At 57.9% G+C, this 15,224-nt stretch overlaps 1 protein-coding gene across 1 annotated transcript in view; it reads left to right on the top strand.

Moving 5' to 3' along the window:
* The first annotated feature begins 2,069 nt into the window (after nt 1–2,069).
* The window catches only part of LOC140430315 (WD repeat-containing protein 88-like), a 66,859-nt gene continuing 53,704 nt past the window's right edge, over nt 2,070–15,224 (top strand). Inside the window, exons 1-2 of the mRNA XM_072517754.1 lie at nt 2,070–2,260; nt 4,209–4,319. Coding sequence (XP_072373855.1) covers nt 2,108–2,260; nt 4,209–4,319 — 264 coding nt within the window. The 5' untranslated portion in view covers nt 2,070–2,107. The remainder of the gene's footprint in view (nt 2,261–4,208; nt 4,320–15,224) is intronic.

Below are 15,224 nucleotides of genomic sequence, written 5' to 3' on the forward strand. Positions count from 1 at the left end.
GCCTCTGGGGCTGCAGCGGTTCAAGAAGACAGCTCACCCCCACCTCCTGAGGGGAAATTAGGGACGGGCAATAAATGCTGGTCTGACCAGCGACACCCACAATCCAGAAACTGCCGCACATCTCCCACTGTGGCCCCCTGTGACTCTGCCCCTGGGCACTGACCCCGCCCCTGGACACTGACCCCACCCCAGGACACTGACCCCACCCCTGGACACTGACCCCGCCCCCGGGCACTGCCACTGCCCCCGGGCACTGACCCCACCCCTGGGCACTGCCCCCTGCCCCCGGGCATTGACCCCGCCCCTGGACACTGACCCCATCCCTGGGCACTGACCCCAGCCCCCGGGCACTGACCCCGGCCCTGGGCACTGACCCCGCCCCAGGACACTGACCCCGCCCCCGGGCACTGACCCCACCCCTGGGCACTGACCCCACCCCCAGGCACTGACCCCCACCCCTGGGCACTGACCCCGGCCCTGGGCACTGACCCCGGCCCTGGGCACTGACCCCACCCCTGGACACTGACCCCACCCCTGGACACTGACCCCGCCCCAGGACACTGACCCCGCCCCCGGGCACTGGCCCCTTCCCTCGGGCACTGACCACTGACCCCGGCCCCCGGGCACTGACCCCGGCCCCCGGGCACTGACCCCGGCCCCCGGGCACTGACCCCGGCCCCCGGGCACTGACCCCGGCCCCCGGGCACTGAGCCCCGCCCCGGACACTGACCCCGCCCCCGTGCACTGACCCCACCCCGGGCACTGACCCCACCCCCGGGCACTGACCCCAACCCCGGGCACTGACCCCAACCCCGGGCACTGACCCCAACCCCGGGCACTGACTCCACCCCCGGGCAATGACCCCTGCCCCCGGGCACTGACTCCACCCCCGGGCAATGACCCCTGCCCCCGGGCACTGACCCCGGCCCCTGACCCCACCCCCGGGCACTGCCCCCTGCCCCCGGGCACTGACCCCACCCCCGGGCACTGACCCCGGCCCTGGGCACTGACCCCACCCCCGGGCACTGACCCCACCCCCGGGCACTGACCCCACCCCCGGGCACTGACCCCGGCCCTGGGCACTGACCCCACCCCCGGGCACTGACCCCGGCCCTGGGCACTGACCCCTGCCCCCGGGCACTGCCCCTGCCCCCGGGCACTGACCCCGCCCCCGGGCACTGACCCCACCCCCGGGCACTGACCCCACCCCCGGGCACTGACCCCGGCCCCTGACCCCAGCCCTGGGCACTGACCCTGGGCACTGACCCCGGCCCTGGGCACTGCCCCCTGCCCCCGGGCACTGCCCCCTGCCCCCGGGCACTGCCCCCACCCCCGGGCACTGCCCCCACCCCCGGGCACTGACCCCCGCCCAGGACACTGACCCCACCCCCGGGCACTGACCCCCGCCCAGGACACTGACCCCACCCCCGGGCACTGACCCCTGCCCCCGGGCACTGACCCCACCCCCGGGCACTGACCCCCGCCCAGGACACTGACCCCACCCCCGGGCACTGACCCCACCCCCGGGCACTGACCCCGGCCCTGGGCACTGACCCCGGCCCTGGGCACTGACCCCACCCCCGGGCACTGACAGCCGGCCCCGGGCACTGACCCCGGCCCCGGGCACTGACCCCGGCCCCGGGCACTGGCCCCCGGGCACTGACCCCAGCCCCCGGGCACTGACCCCGGCCCCGGGCACTGACCCCAGCCCCCGGGCACTGACCCCGGCCCCGGGCACTGACCCCGGCCCCGGGCACTGACCCCGGCCCCGGGCACTGACCCCGGCCCCGGGCACTGGCCCCCGGGCACTGACCCCAGCCCCCGGGCACTGACCCTGCCCCGGGCACTGACCCCGCCCCCGGACACTGACCCTGCCTCTGGGCACTGACCCCGCCCCTGGGCACTGACCCCGCCCCCGGACACTGACCCCGCCCCTGGGCACTGACCCCGCCCCTGGGCACTGACCCCGCCCCCGGACACTGACCCCGCCCCTGGGCACTGACCCCGCCCGCTTGCCCCCTGACCCCGCCCCCGCGGCGCCTGCGCGGGGCGTGGCTGCGGTTGTCACGGAGACGGTGAGGGGAGCCCTGCTGGAGCAGCCGCCGCGATGCTGCCTGAATGTCCGCCTGACGCGGCACCGGACAGCGGGCGGCAGCCGGAGGCCGATCCCCACTCGGACCCGCTGCTGCTGGAGACGCACAAAACCCTCGGGCGGGTCAACGTGGAGGAGAGCGGCTGGGAGAACCAGCAGGGGGCGCAGGTAAGCGGTTACCCTGCCGACTGTCGCCATGGAGACGGGCCCGGGTAAGCGGTTACCATGGAGACGGGCTCACGTAAGCAGTTACCATGCTGACTGTCGCCATGGAGACGTGCCCAGGTAAGTGGTTACCATGGAGACGGGACCAGGTAAGCGGTTACCGTGGAGACGGGCCCAGGTAAGCGGTTACCCTGGAGACGGGCCCAGGTAAGTGGTTACCCTGGAGACGGGCCCAGGTAAGCGGTTACCAAGGAGACGGGCCCAGGTAAGCGGTTACCAAGGAGACGGGCCCAGGGAAGCGGTTACCATGGAGACGGGCCCCATGGAGACAGGCACACATAAAGGAGTTACCATGGAGACGGGCCCAGGTGAGCGGTTACCGTGGAGACGGGCCCAGGTAAGCGGTTACCATGGAGACGGGACCAGGTAAGCGGTTACCGTGGAGACGGGCCCAGGTAAGTGGTTACCGTGGAGACGTGCCCAGGTAAACGGTTACCGTGGAGACGGGCCCAGGGAAGCGGTTACCATGGAGACGGGCCCCATGGAGACAGGCACACATAAAGGAGTTACCATGGAGACGGGCCCAGGGAAGCGGTTACCATGGAGACGGGCCCCATGGAGACAGGCACACATAAAGGAGTTACCATGGAGACGGGCCCAGGTAAGCGGTTACACTGGAGACGGGCCCAGGTAAGCGGTTACCGTGGAGACGGGCCCAGGTAAGTGGTTACCGTGGAGCCGGGCCGAGGTAAGCGGTTACCAAGGAGACGGGCCCAGGGAAGCGGTTACCATGGAGACGGGCCCCATGGAGACAGGCACACATAAAGGAGTTACCATGGAGACGGGCCCAGGTAAGCGTTTACACTGGAGACGGACCCAGGTGAGCGGTTGCCGTGGAGACGGGCCCCATGGGGACGGGCCCCATGGAGACAGGCACACATAAAGGAGTTACCATGGAGACGGACCCAGGTGAGCGGTTGCCGTGGAGACGGGCCCCATGGGGACGGGCCAGGTAAGTGGCGGGATTCTCCGTTCCTGAGACTAAGTGTTTACGCCGCGACAGGATTCGGGGACCCGCATGGCAGCAAATCTGGGTGAGCCTGGACCGATTCCGCTACCGCTCAGGGGCTAGCACTGGCCCCGCGTGGAACACAATCGATTCCAATGAGAAAGGATGCGGGATTCGCCGGGTCCGTGATTGACACACGGGAGGCTGACAAGCTGCAGCCGCACATACACATTACTCTCCACACACACTCATCCCAGCCCACAAGATGGCACTGGTTGTGTGCTGGAGCCCATTCAGCTGATGGGGCCAGAGGGCACCTGGGGAGGTGGCTTGTGGGGGGGAAACACCTGTACGGACCCTGGCACCAGGTTCACAGTGGGCTGTTAGCGGCGTGCGCAGCTGCATGGCTGTTTTGCCGGCTGTGGCAATGGTGTTCCATGTCCGTTCACCCCCCCCACAGCCCACCTCCTGGCCACTCCCCGCTACTCCTGGCAGAAGTCCCCCGGCCAGCGGCACGATGTCAGCAAACTATGGTGATGTTCGACACTTTCTCTCTCAGCCGCCACAAGTGACCCGGCCATCGGGAATTCATCGTGGAGGCCCCGGTGACTGGGTCAAGCCCGCTAATGATATGCCAACTGCGTTTACTGTACATATGGAGTGGAACACATTGACGCCACTGTCGAGGCACCAGAGAATTGCGGTTTGGCGTGAAACCAGCGACCAGCACAATTGTGGCGTTAAAACCAATTCTCTGCATAATCCATTTTCCCGACTCCGGTGACAATCGGCGTAGAATCCCGCGCAAGGTGTCCCTTCACCCTACATCACCATGGAGACAGGCATAGGTACAGATCGGGCGATGGGTCGGTGTGTGGGGGGGGATGGGTGGGCATGTGGGGGGAATGGGACATTAATCCATGTCTTTGTATCTCTGCTCAGATCCCATTTCGAGTTGTCACAGCGCACACAGACAGAGCTAGCTGCTGCAAATTCTGTTTCAACGACTGCCGTTTTCTCACCTGTTCTTTTGATGGACGTGTCATTCTCTGGGTAAGATTGTTTATGTTAGTTATTTTGTTTGTCGTTTGAATCTAATTTTAATCCTGAGCCCCATCTGACTGTTGACAGACAAGACAGACTCTTGGAAGACCAGCAATCAGGCACTAGCTGCAGTCGGGGCATCACGCTGTCCACACAAAGGCAGCGTCCATGGTAGCCCCTACAGAGGGTGCTGGACGGGGGTCGTAGAGCATACTGCTGGTATGGGTAGCACCAGTCACCAGTACCCCTGTTGGCAGGGACTGGTGCCAAGGGTGTGGGGCAGAGGGCAGATTGTCAGGGTGAGCAGCCGGGAATGGGAGAGGAGGGTGTGGGGGAGAGGGACATGCAGGGGCTGCAGTGCAGTCCAGGGCCACCGTCTAGCTCGGTGGACCTGGTTGGGCATGGGGGTACACACCATGCTAACACGTCTGCCTTCCACCACCTGCAGACAATGGACTTTGGAATCCAACCAGGAATAGTGACCTTCATCCTGGCTGCCGCAGCCCTGGGCGATACACTGAGGCTGTACGAGCAGAAGCTGACCGGGAAGGAACCTGCAACAGCAGAGCCTGCCTCAGAGGAACAGGAGGCAGCCAGAGAGGATGGAGAGCCGGCCACCCAACAGGCCGGGGAAGAGGGGAGAAGGAGGCGTCGCTTGAAGCTTCATGTGTACTGGCAGCGCCCGTCACTCGAGGACCTGCCGGACCGGGCATGCCGTCAAAGGGTCTGGCTGAGCAGAGACATAAAGACATAACTGCCAAATGATGGTGCACCTGGCACCGCGGGGGTATGGGGGAGGACACCCGCTCCCGGTGACCGTCAAGGGGCTGGCTCTTGGGCGACAGGGGTTGCCCACTGCGGTCACAGCTGATGACACCTATCCAGAGGCAACAGTCCGATACGGAGACCTGGTACAACGATACCCATGCAGCGACCAGGGGCTTTATCGAGCGGTGCTTCGGCATCCTGAAGGTGTGCTTCAGTTGCCTGGGCTACTGTGGAGGGGCCATCCAGTTTCTCGCTAGGAAAGTCTCCCACATGGTGGTGGCCGGCTGCATCCTCCACAACATTGCGCAACAGAGGGGTGACGTACTGGAGGAGGAAGAGGATGAACAGCAGGCCTCATCCGATGAGGGGGCGGACGGGCTGGACATGGGTGCCCGATAGGAAGAGGTCATACAAAGCTTGCGCCTGGGCCGGCGTGCACAGGACGCTCCGATCGCCTCCAGGTTCACCGACTAGGGAGCCTGGCCAATGGCGGAGACATCCCACCCCACCCCCGCAACCCCTCCGTCATACCTACTGCTGGTGTGGACCCTGGGATGGCAGTTACAGCAGGTCTGGGCCCTGGGATGGAGGATGATGACAACCCTAACCCCAACCCTAACCCTAACCCCCAACCCCAACCCTAACGCACATAACCCCAGCCCTAACCCTAACCCTAAACCCCAACCCTAACGCACATAACCCTAACGCACATAACCCTAACCCTAACGCACATAACCCTAACCCTAAACCCAACCCCAGCCCTAACCCTAACCCCAACCCCAAACCTAACCCTAACCCACTCTGCGATGAGCTCTGGTGCTCTGCATTGTTTGACAACATCGGACTCCTGCCCATGGTCGCACTTTCCACCATCCACCTGGATGCGAGCTGGCCAGTCCATCACAGGCAGAGGTGGGGACGGGGTGCATGGGTTGGGCAAAGGGGGTGGGGGGCAGGGTACCGGGACGAGGTCCGATCTGGGAGCCCAGGCCACGGCCGCCTCCACTGTCCACTCATCTCCAACCCAGCGCACATCTGCAGCCAGCCCAGCCCATCCCTCACACCCTTGTGAAACAGCACAGAGGCAGGTTGTGCCCTCGCCCCTAATGCTATCCTGTGTGCTGCACCGGTGTCATCTTAACTGGTGTTTGCCTTTCTGGCCCTCACGTTACGTCTATGTGGATCTGCAGGAGTGGAGGCGGCCTGCTGCGAATCCCGCCCTGTGACCTGGGATGTGCCAAGGACGGGGGGGGGGGGGGGTCCCATGCACGAGCCCCATCACCTCCTCCTCCCCCCTCGGGGTGCCCGATGGCTTCAGGCTACCCCTTGGCACGAGGCTGCAACTGGAGCGAACTCCTGGGACTCCTTCGCTACCTGGCGCTGCCAGTCCTGGGTGCCCGCTCTCATCCCGACATGGGTCTCCATGCTCGCGACCATGTATCACAGGGATTGGACCACCTCCCTCCGGGACTGGCGCCAGTCAGCCAGCACCTGGGCAATGCCAATGATACCCTCAGCCATAACCTGTTGTGATTGGGCCAAGCCCTGGAGCGCCGTTGCAATGTCCAGGTGACATCGCCAGTCCTGGAGTTCTTGGCCACCGTCCGCACAGAGTGCCCCCAGAGTGCCCCAAGCCTTAGACAGCCTGACCCATGGCCGATACCTTCGCCCCCAAGGCCTCTACCGCGGATGCCACACGCGAGGCGTTGGTCTGGGTGGCACTGCCTCCTGCCCCTGCAGGCAGTTGGACTCCTCCAACTGCACCTGCAGGAGCTGACTGGTTGCTGACAACCCCTCATATAGTCCCTGGCTCAGTGTCTGCATTTCCATTATCGATGGGACCACCCTTTCCAGCAGCCCAAGACCAGTCTGGACTGCAACTAGTCCCTGGGGTTGGGCCGCATTCCGACCGTGCACGGTGTTAGACAGTCGGACGCGTGCAGCACTGGCCTTCATGGCCAGGGCACTGGCCATGGCAGCCAGTATGGGTGCTGGCATGTGGTGCAGGGTGGGGAGCACGCACCCTGTCGGGTGGAGTTTGGTTGCCCTCCGGGTGGGGGGTGGGACGAGGGTTAGTGCCAGGGGCACAGTGCTGCCTACTCACCCTGGTTGCCCGGAGGTCGTGCAGCTTCTTTCGGCATTGCTGGCCGGTCTTGGCGGTGGGGCCCAAGGTGCTCACAGCCTCTGCCACCTGCACCCAGGCCTGGAGTACAGAGGCCTCCTTCACACCCGGCGTCCACAATCCAGGCTGCTGCTCCCTATCCTGCCATCTTGTTGGATGGGATGAGTGTGTGTGGGCAGTGGAGTGTTAATGTACGGCTGCAGCCTGTCAGCCTCTCGAGTGACAATCTCGACCCCGCCGGATCGGATGTTGTTTTTAAATTATTTATTATTTTTCCAATTAAGGGGCAATTTAACGTGGCCAATCTACCTAACCAGCACATCTTTGGCTTGTGGGGGTGAAACTCACGCAGACACGGGGAGAATGTGCAAACTCCACACGGACAGTGTCCCAGGGCCAGGATTCGAACCTGGGTCCCAGGTGCTGTGAGGCAGCAGTGCTAATCACTGCGCCACCGTGCCCCCCTGTTTTTAATTGGAATGGATTGTGTTCCACGCCGGTTCTAGCCCATTAACGGATCATGAATTTCTCCAGAACCAGCACCAATTTGGTTGATGTACAAGCCCACTGATTCAATCCTCAATACCGGGGCCCCGCAAGGCTGCGTACTTAGCCCCCTACTGTACTCCCTATACACACACATACGACTGTGTGGCAAAATTTGGTTCCATCTCCATCTACAAGGTTGCTGACGATACGACTATGATGGGCCGGATCTCGAATAACGACGAGTCAGAATACAGGAGGGAGACTGAGAACCTAGTGGAGTGGTGCAGCGACAACAATCTCTCCCTCAGTGCCAGCAAAACTAAAGAGCTGGTCATTGACTTCAGGAAGCAAAGTACTGTACACACCCCTGTCAGCATCAACGGGGCCGAGGTGGAGATGGTTAGCTGTTCCAAGTCTCCAACAATCTGTCCTGGTCCACCCACGTCGATGCTACCACCAAGAAAGCACAACATTGCCTATACTTCCTCAGGAAACAAAGGAAATTTGGCATGTCCACATTAACTCTAACCAACTTTTCGGGTTATCCTATCGGGCTGCATCACAGCCTGGTATGGCAACTGCTCGGTCCAAGACCGCAAGAAATTTCAGAGAGTCGTGAACACCACCCAGTCCATCACACAAACCTGCCTCCCATCCATTGACTCCATCTACACCTCTCTTGCCTGGGGAAAGTGGGCAACATAATCAAAGATCCCTCCCACCCGGCTTACTCACTCTTCCAACTTCTCCCATCGGGCAGGAGATACAGAAGTCTGAGAACACGCACGAACAGACTCAAAAACAGCTTCTTCCCCACTGTCACCAGACTCCTAAATGACCCTCTTATGGACTGACCTCATTAACACTACTCCGTGTATGCTTCACCCGATGCCGGTGTTATGTAGGTACATTGTGTACCTTGCGTTGCCCGATGATGTATTTTCTTTTCTTTTCATGTACTCGATGATTTGTTGAGCTGCTCGCAGAAAAATACTTTTCACTGTACCTCGGTACACGTGACAATAAACAAATCCAATCCAATCCAATCCCGGAGTCAACACCTAGATTCTGAAACGGAGAATCCCGCCCATTCTGTTTTTCCTGCCTCTTTCTGATCCTGCATTCCCTTTCAAACAGTGTCCACATTGCCACTCCTCACTCTTCCCTGAAAACCACTTCACAACCCTATCCATTAAATTTCATCTGCCCGTCGCACCAGCCTGTCTAGGTCTCCCTGAATATTTTACAGGAGGAGACATTGATAATCTGGCAGATTGGGCAAATAATTGGTATTTCAAGTTCAAACCAGATAAATGTGAGGTAGTACATTTTGGAGGAAGAATAGGGAAGTCACATTACTTGGAAGTGGTGGAGGAAGAAAGGTCTCGGATACACATATGTCAGTCACTAAAGGTTACTCCATAGTAAGACCATAAAAAGTAAACCTGGCATTCAACTTTATTTCTAAAGGAATGGAATGGAAAGGTAGGGAAGCTGTGCTCAACATGGTTACCCCAGTCACCATATCATAGAAAGGAAATAGAGGCACTGAAGAGGGTGCAGCGAAAACCGACAAGGATGTTACCGGAAATGGGTGGTTTACATCTCAGGAATGGAATGACAGGCCGGATTGTTTCTTTCTTGAAGAAGCAAGCTGTGTGGGCGGCACGGTAGCACAGTGGTTAGCACTATTGCTTCACAGCTCCAGGGTCCCAGGTTTGATTCCGGCTTGGGTCACTCTGTGCGGAGTCTGCACGTTCTCCCAGTGTCTGCGTGGGTTTCCTCCGGGTGCTCCGGTTTCCTCCCACAAGTCCCGAAAGATGTGCTTGTTCGGTGAATTGGACATTCTGAATTCTCCCTCTGAACAGGCGCAGACTGTGGCGACTAGGGGATTTTCTTTTTTTTTTAATAAATGTTTTATTGAAATTTTTTTCCCAAACAACAATTTTTCCCCTCTTACAAAGCAAACGCAACGATAACAATACAGAAATTTTAAACAATACACAAGTAACAAAACCCCTTTATCTTTGACCTAAACTAAACCCCCCCCCCGTCCCCCTCCCCCTGGGTTGCTGCTGCTGGTCATCTGTCTTCCCTCTAACGTTCCCCTAGGTAGTCGAGAAATGGCTGCCACCGCCTGGTGAACCCTTGAGCCGATCCTCTCAGGGCAAACTTTATCTGCTCCAGTTTAATGAACCCCGCCATATCATTTACCCAGGCCTCCAGTCCGGGGGGTTTCGCCTCCTTCCACATGAGTAGGATCCTGCGCCGGGCTACTAGGGACACAAAGGCCACAACGTCGGCCTCTTTCGCCTCCTGCACTCCCGGCTCTTCCGCAACTCCAAATAGAGCTAACCCCCAGCCTGGTTTGACCCAGGCCTTCACCATCCGCGAAATCACTCCCGTCACTCCCTTCCAATACCCTTCCAGTGCCGGGCATGCCCAAAACATATGTGCGTGGTTTGCCGGGCTCCCGCCACACCTCCCACATTTGTCCTCCACTCCAAAGAACCTGCTCAATCTTGCTCCCGTTATGTGTGCTCTATGTAGCACCTTAAATTGAATCAGGCTAAGCCTGGCGCATGAGGAAGAGGAATTTACAAAGAACAAAGAACAAAGAAATGTACAGCACAGGAACAGGCCCTTCGGCCCTCCAAGCCCGTGCCGACCATACTGCCCGACTAAACTACAATCTTCTACACTTCCTGGGTCCGTATCCTTCTATTCCCATCCTATTCATATATTTGTCAAGATGCCCCTTAAATGTCCCTATCGTCCCTGCCTCCACTACCTCCTCCGATAGTGAGTTCCAGGCACCCACTACCCTCTGCGTAAAAAACTTGCCTTGTACATCTACTCTAAACTTTGCCCCTCTCACCTTAAACCTATGCCCCCTAGTAATTGACCCCTCTACCCTGGGGAAAAGCCTCTGACTATCCACTCTGTCTATGCCCCTCATAATTTTGTATACCTCTATCAGGTCGCCCCTCAACCTCCTTCGTTCCAGTGAGAACAAACCGAGTTTATTCAATCGCTCCTCATAGCTTATGCCCTCCATACCAGGCAACATTCTGGTAAATCTCTTCTGCACCCTCTCTAAAGCCTCCACATCCTTCTGGTAGTGTGGCGACCAGAATTGAACACTATACTCCAAGTGTGGCCTAACTAAGGTTCTATACAGCTGCAACATGACTTGCCAATTCTTATACTCAATGCCCCGGCCAATGAAGGCAAGCATGCCGTATGCCTTCTTGACTACCTTCTCCACCTGTGTAGCCCCTTTCAGCGATCTGTGGACCTGTACTCCTAGATCTCTTTGACTTTCAATACTCTTGAGGGTTCTACCATTCACTGTATATTCCCTACCTGCATTAGCCCTTCCAAAATGCATTACCTCACATTTGTCCAGGTTAAACTCCATCTGCCATCTCTCCGCCCAAGTCTCCAGACAATCTAAATCCTGCTGTATCCTCAGACAGTCCTCATCGCTATCCGCAATTCCACCAACCTTTGTGTCGTCTGCAAACTTACTAATCAGACCAGTTACATTTTCCTCCAAATCATTTATATATACTACAAAGAGCAAAGGTCCCAGCACTGATCCCTGTGGAACACCACTGGTCACAGCCCTCCAATTAGAAAAGCATCCCTCCATTGCTACCCTCTGCCTTCTATGGCCTAGCCAGTTCTGTATCCACCTTGCCAGTTCACCCCTGATCCCGTGTGACTTCACCTTTTGTACTAGTCTACCATGAGGGACCTTGTCAAAGGCCTTACTGAAGTCCATATAGACAACATCTACTGCCCTACCTGCATTAGGGCATCAGCCCACATACCCTCCTCTATCTCCTCCCCTAGTTCTTCTTCCCACTTTCCTTTTAGTTCGCCCACCGACTCCTCCCCCTCTTCCCTCATCTCTCGGTAAATCTCTGACACCTTGCCCTCTCCGACCCACACCCCTGAAAGCACCCTGTCCTGTATCCCCTGTGTCGGGAGCAACGGAAATTCCCTCACCTGTTGTCTAGTAAATGCCCTCACCTGCATATATCTCAAGAAATTTCCCCGGGGCAACTTATACTTTTCCTCCAATGCTCCCAAGCTCGCAAAAGTCCCATCTATAAATAAATCTCCCACCCTCCTAATTCCCAACTGGAACCAGCTCTGAAATCCTCCATCCATTCTTCCTGGGGCGAACCTATGGTTGTTCCTGATTGGGGACCCCACCAGGGCTCCCCGCACCCCTCTCTGTCGCCTCCACTGTCCCCAGATATTCAATGTTGCCGCCACCACCGGGTTCGTGGTAAACTTTTTAGGTGAGATCGGTAGCGGCGCCGTCACCAGCGCCTCTAAACTCGTCCCTTTACAGGACTTTCTCTCCAGTCTTTCCCATGCCGCTCCCTCACCCTCCATCATCCATTTACGTATCATTGCCACATTGGCGGCCCAATAGTAATCGCCCAAGTTCGGTAGTGCCAATCCTCCTCTGTCCCTACTACGCTGAAGGAACCCCCTCCTTACTCTCGGAACTTTCCCTGCCCACATGAAGCTCGTGATGCTCCTGTCTATTTTATTAAAAAAGGTCTTAGTGATTAGTATAGGGAGACATTGAAATACAAATAAGAACCTCGAGAGGACCATCATCTTAATTGCTTGCACCCTGCCCGCCAGCGATAGAGGCTGCATGTCCCACCTCTTGAAGTCCTCCTCCATTTGTTCTACCAACCGTGTCAGATTAAGTCTGTGCAAGGTTCCCCAGCTCCTAGCGATCTGAATCCCCAGGTATTGGAAGTTTCTTTCCACTTTCCTTAGAGGCAAGCCTTCTATCTCTCTACTCTGGTCCCCTGGATGTATCACAAATAATTCACTCTTCCCCATGTTTAGCCTATACCCCGAGAAATCCCCGAACCCCCTCAAAATTCGCATAACCTCTATCATTCCCCCCGCTGGGTCCGACACGTATAACAATAGGTCATCCGCATATAACGAGACTCGGTGTTCTTCTCCCCCTCTAATCACCCCTCTCCATTTCCTGGAGTCTCTCAACGCCATGGCCAGAGGTTCAATTGCCAACGCGAACAACAATGGAGACAGCGGGCATCCCTGTCTTGTTCCCCTATATAGTCGGAAATACTCCGATCTATGTCGACCTGTAACTACGCTTGCCGTTGGAGCCCCATAAAGAAGTCTAACCCAGCTAATAAACCCGTTCCCAAACCCAAACCTCCTTAACACTTCCCATAAATACTCCCACTCCACCCTATCAAATGCCTTCTCTGCGTCCATTGCCGCCACTATCTCTGCCTCCCCCTCCACTGGGGGCATCATTATCACCCCTAATAGTCGTCGCACGTTAACATTCAGTTGTCTCCCTTTTACGAACCCTGTCTGGTCTTCGTGCACCACCCCTGGGACACAGTCCTCTATCCTCGATGCCAGTACCTTTGCCAACAATTTGGCGTCCACGTTCAACAATGAAATGGGTCTATAGGACCCGCACTGCAACGGATCTTTATCCCTCTTCAAAATTAACGATATCGTCGCCTCCGACATCGTCGGGGGTAGAGTCCCCCCTTTCCTGGCCTCATTGAACGTCCTCACCATCAACGGGGCCAACAAGTCCACATATTTTCTGTAATACTCCACCGGGAACCCGTCTGGTCCTGGGGCCTTCCCTGCTTGCATGCTTCCCAGTCCCTTAATAACCTCGTCCACCCCAATCGGTGCCCCCAGGCCTACCACCCCCCGCTCCTCCACTTTCGGGAACCTCAATTGGTCCAGGAACTGCCGCATCCCCTCCTCTCCCTCTGGGGGTTGAGACCTATACAGTTCCTCATAGAAGGTCTTGAACACCTCATTTATCTTTCCTGCCCTTCGCACCGTGTCTCCCCTTTCGTCTCTAATTCCTCCTATCTCCCTCGCTGCTGCCCTCTTTCGCAATTGATGAGCCAACAGGCGACTCGCCTTTTCCCCATATTCATACCTCCTCCCCTGTGCCTTCCTCCACAGTACCTCCGCCTTTCTGGTGGTCAGAAGGTCAAATTCCGTCTGGAGTCGTCTCCTCTCCCTGTACAATTCCTCCTCCGGGGTCTCTGCAAATTCCCTATCCACCCTTAAAATCTCCCCCAGTAATCTTTCCCTTTCCTTGGCCTCTGTTTTCCTTTTGTAGGCCCCAATGGAGATCAGCTCTCCTCTGACCACCGCTTTTAGTGCTTCCCATACCACTCCCACAGGGACCTCGCCGTCGTCATTGACCTCCAGATATCTCTCAATACACCCCCGCACTCTTGCACACACTCCCTCATCCGCCATCAGTCCCACATCTAATCGCCAGAGTGTTCTCTGCTCCCTTTCCTCTCCTAATTCCAGGTCCACCCAATGTGGGGCATGATCCGAAACCGCTATGGCTGAGTACTCAGCTTCTTCCACCCTAGAGATCAACGACCTTCCCAAAACAAAAAAATCTATCCGGGAGTACACTTTATGGACATGGGAGAAGAAGGAAAACTCCCTAGCCCTAGGTCTAAGAAATCGCCATGGATCCACTCCCCCCATTTGGTCCATAAACCCCTTAAGTACCTTGGCCGCTGCCGGCCTTCTTCCGGTCCTTGAGCTGGATCTATCTAGCCCCGGGTCCAGCACCGTATTAAAGTCCCCTCCTAAAATCAAGTTTCCTACCTCCAGGTCCGGTATACGCCCCAGCATCCGTCTCATAAATCCCGCATCGTCCCAGTTTGGGGCATACACGTTAACCAACACGACCTCCATTCCCTCCAGCCTGCCACTCACCATTACATATCTACCTCCGCTATCTGCTACGATGTTCTTTGCTTCAAATGCGACCTGTTTCCCCACCAAAATGGCCACCCCTCTATTCTTTGTGTCCAGTCCTGAGTGGAACACCTGTCCCACCCATCCTTTCCTTAGCCTAACTTGGTCCGCCACCTTTAGGTGCGTCTCTTGGAGCATAACCACGTCTGCCCTTAGTCCTTTCAAATGCGCAAGCACTCTGGCCCTTTTTATCGGTCCGTTCAGGCCTCTCACGTTCCACGTGATCAGCCTCACTAGGGGGCTACCTGCCCCCCTCCCGTGTCGACTAGCCATTACCTTCTCTAGGCCAGTCCCATATCCCGCCTCCGCGCTCCCGCTCGCTCCCCCAGCGTCGCACACCATCCCCGCCCACCCACTCTTTAGCCATTTCCTTTTGGATTTCCGCAGCAGCAACCCAGTTGTTCCCCCCCCCCCCTCCCCCTCCCTCCCCCCCTCCCCGCTAGATCTCTTTCTAGCATGATTGCTCCCCCCATATTACTTCCGTAAGTCAGCTGACTTCAACTGACCCCGGCTACTCCTGCTCACTCCTCGACCCCCCCCCATGTGGGGAACTCCCATCCGCCTTGCGCCTGTCTTCCCGCCTTATTCTTTCTGGTGCGGGAACATCCCTTTACCTGACCCGCCTCTTATGGCGCAGCTCCCTTTCCCCTCCCCCTCCCCTTCCCCATTCTCCAACTATGTCCCGTCTTTCCCCCCTCACCGGCGCC

The sequence above is a fragment of the Scyliorhinus torazame genome, chromosome 10, assembly GCF_047496885.1.
Source record: "Scyliorhinus torazame isolate Kashiwa2021f chromosome 10, sScyTor2.1, whole genome shotgun sequence".
Classification (NCBI taxonomy): Eukaryota; Metazoa; Chordata; class Chondrichthyes; order Carcharhiniformes; family Scyliorhinidae; genus Scyliorhinus; species Scyliorhinus torazame.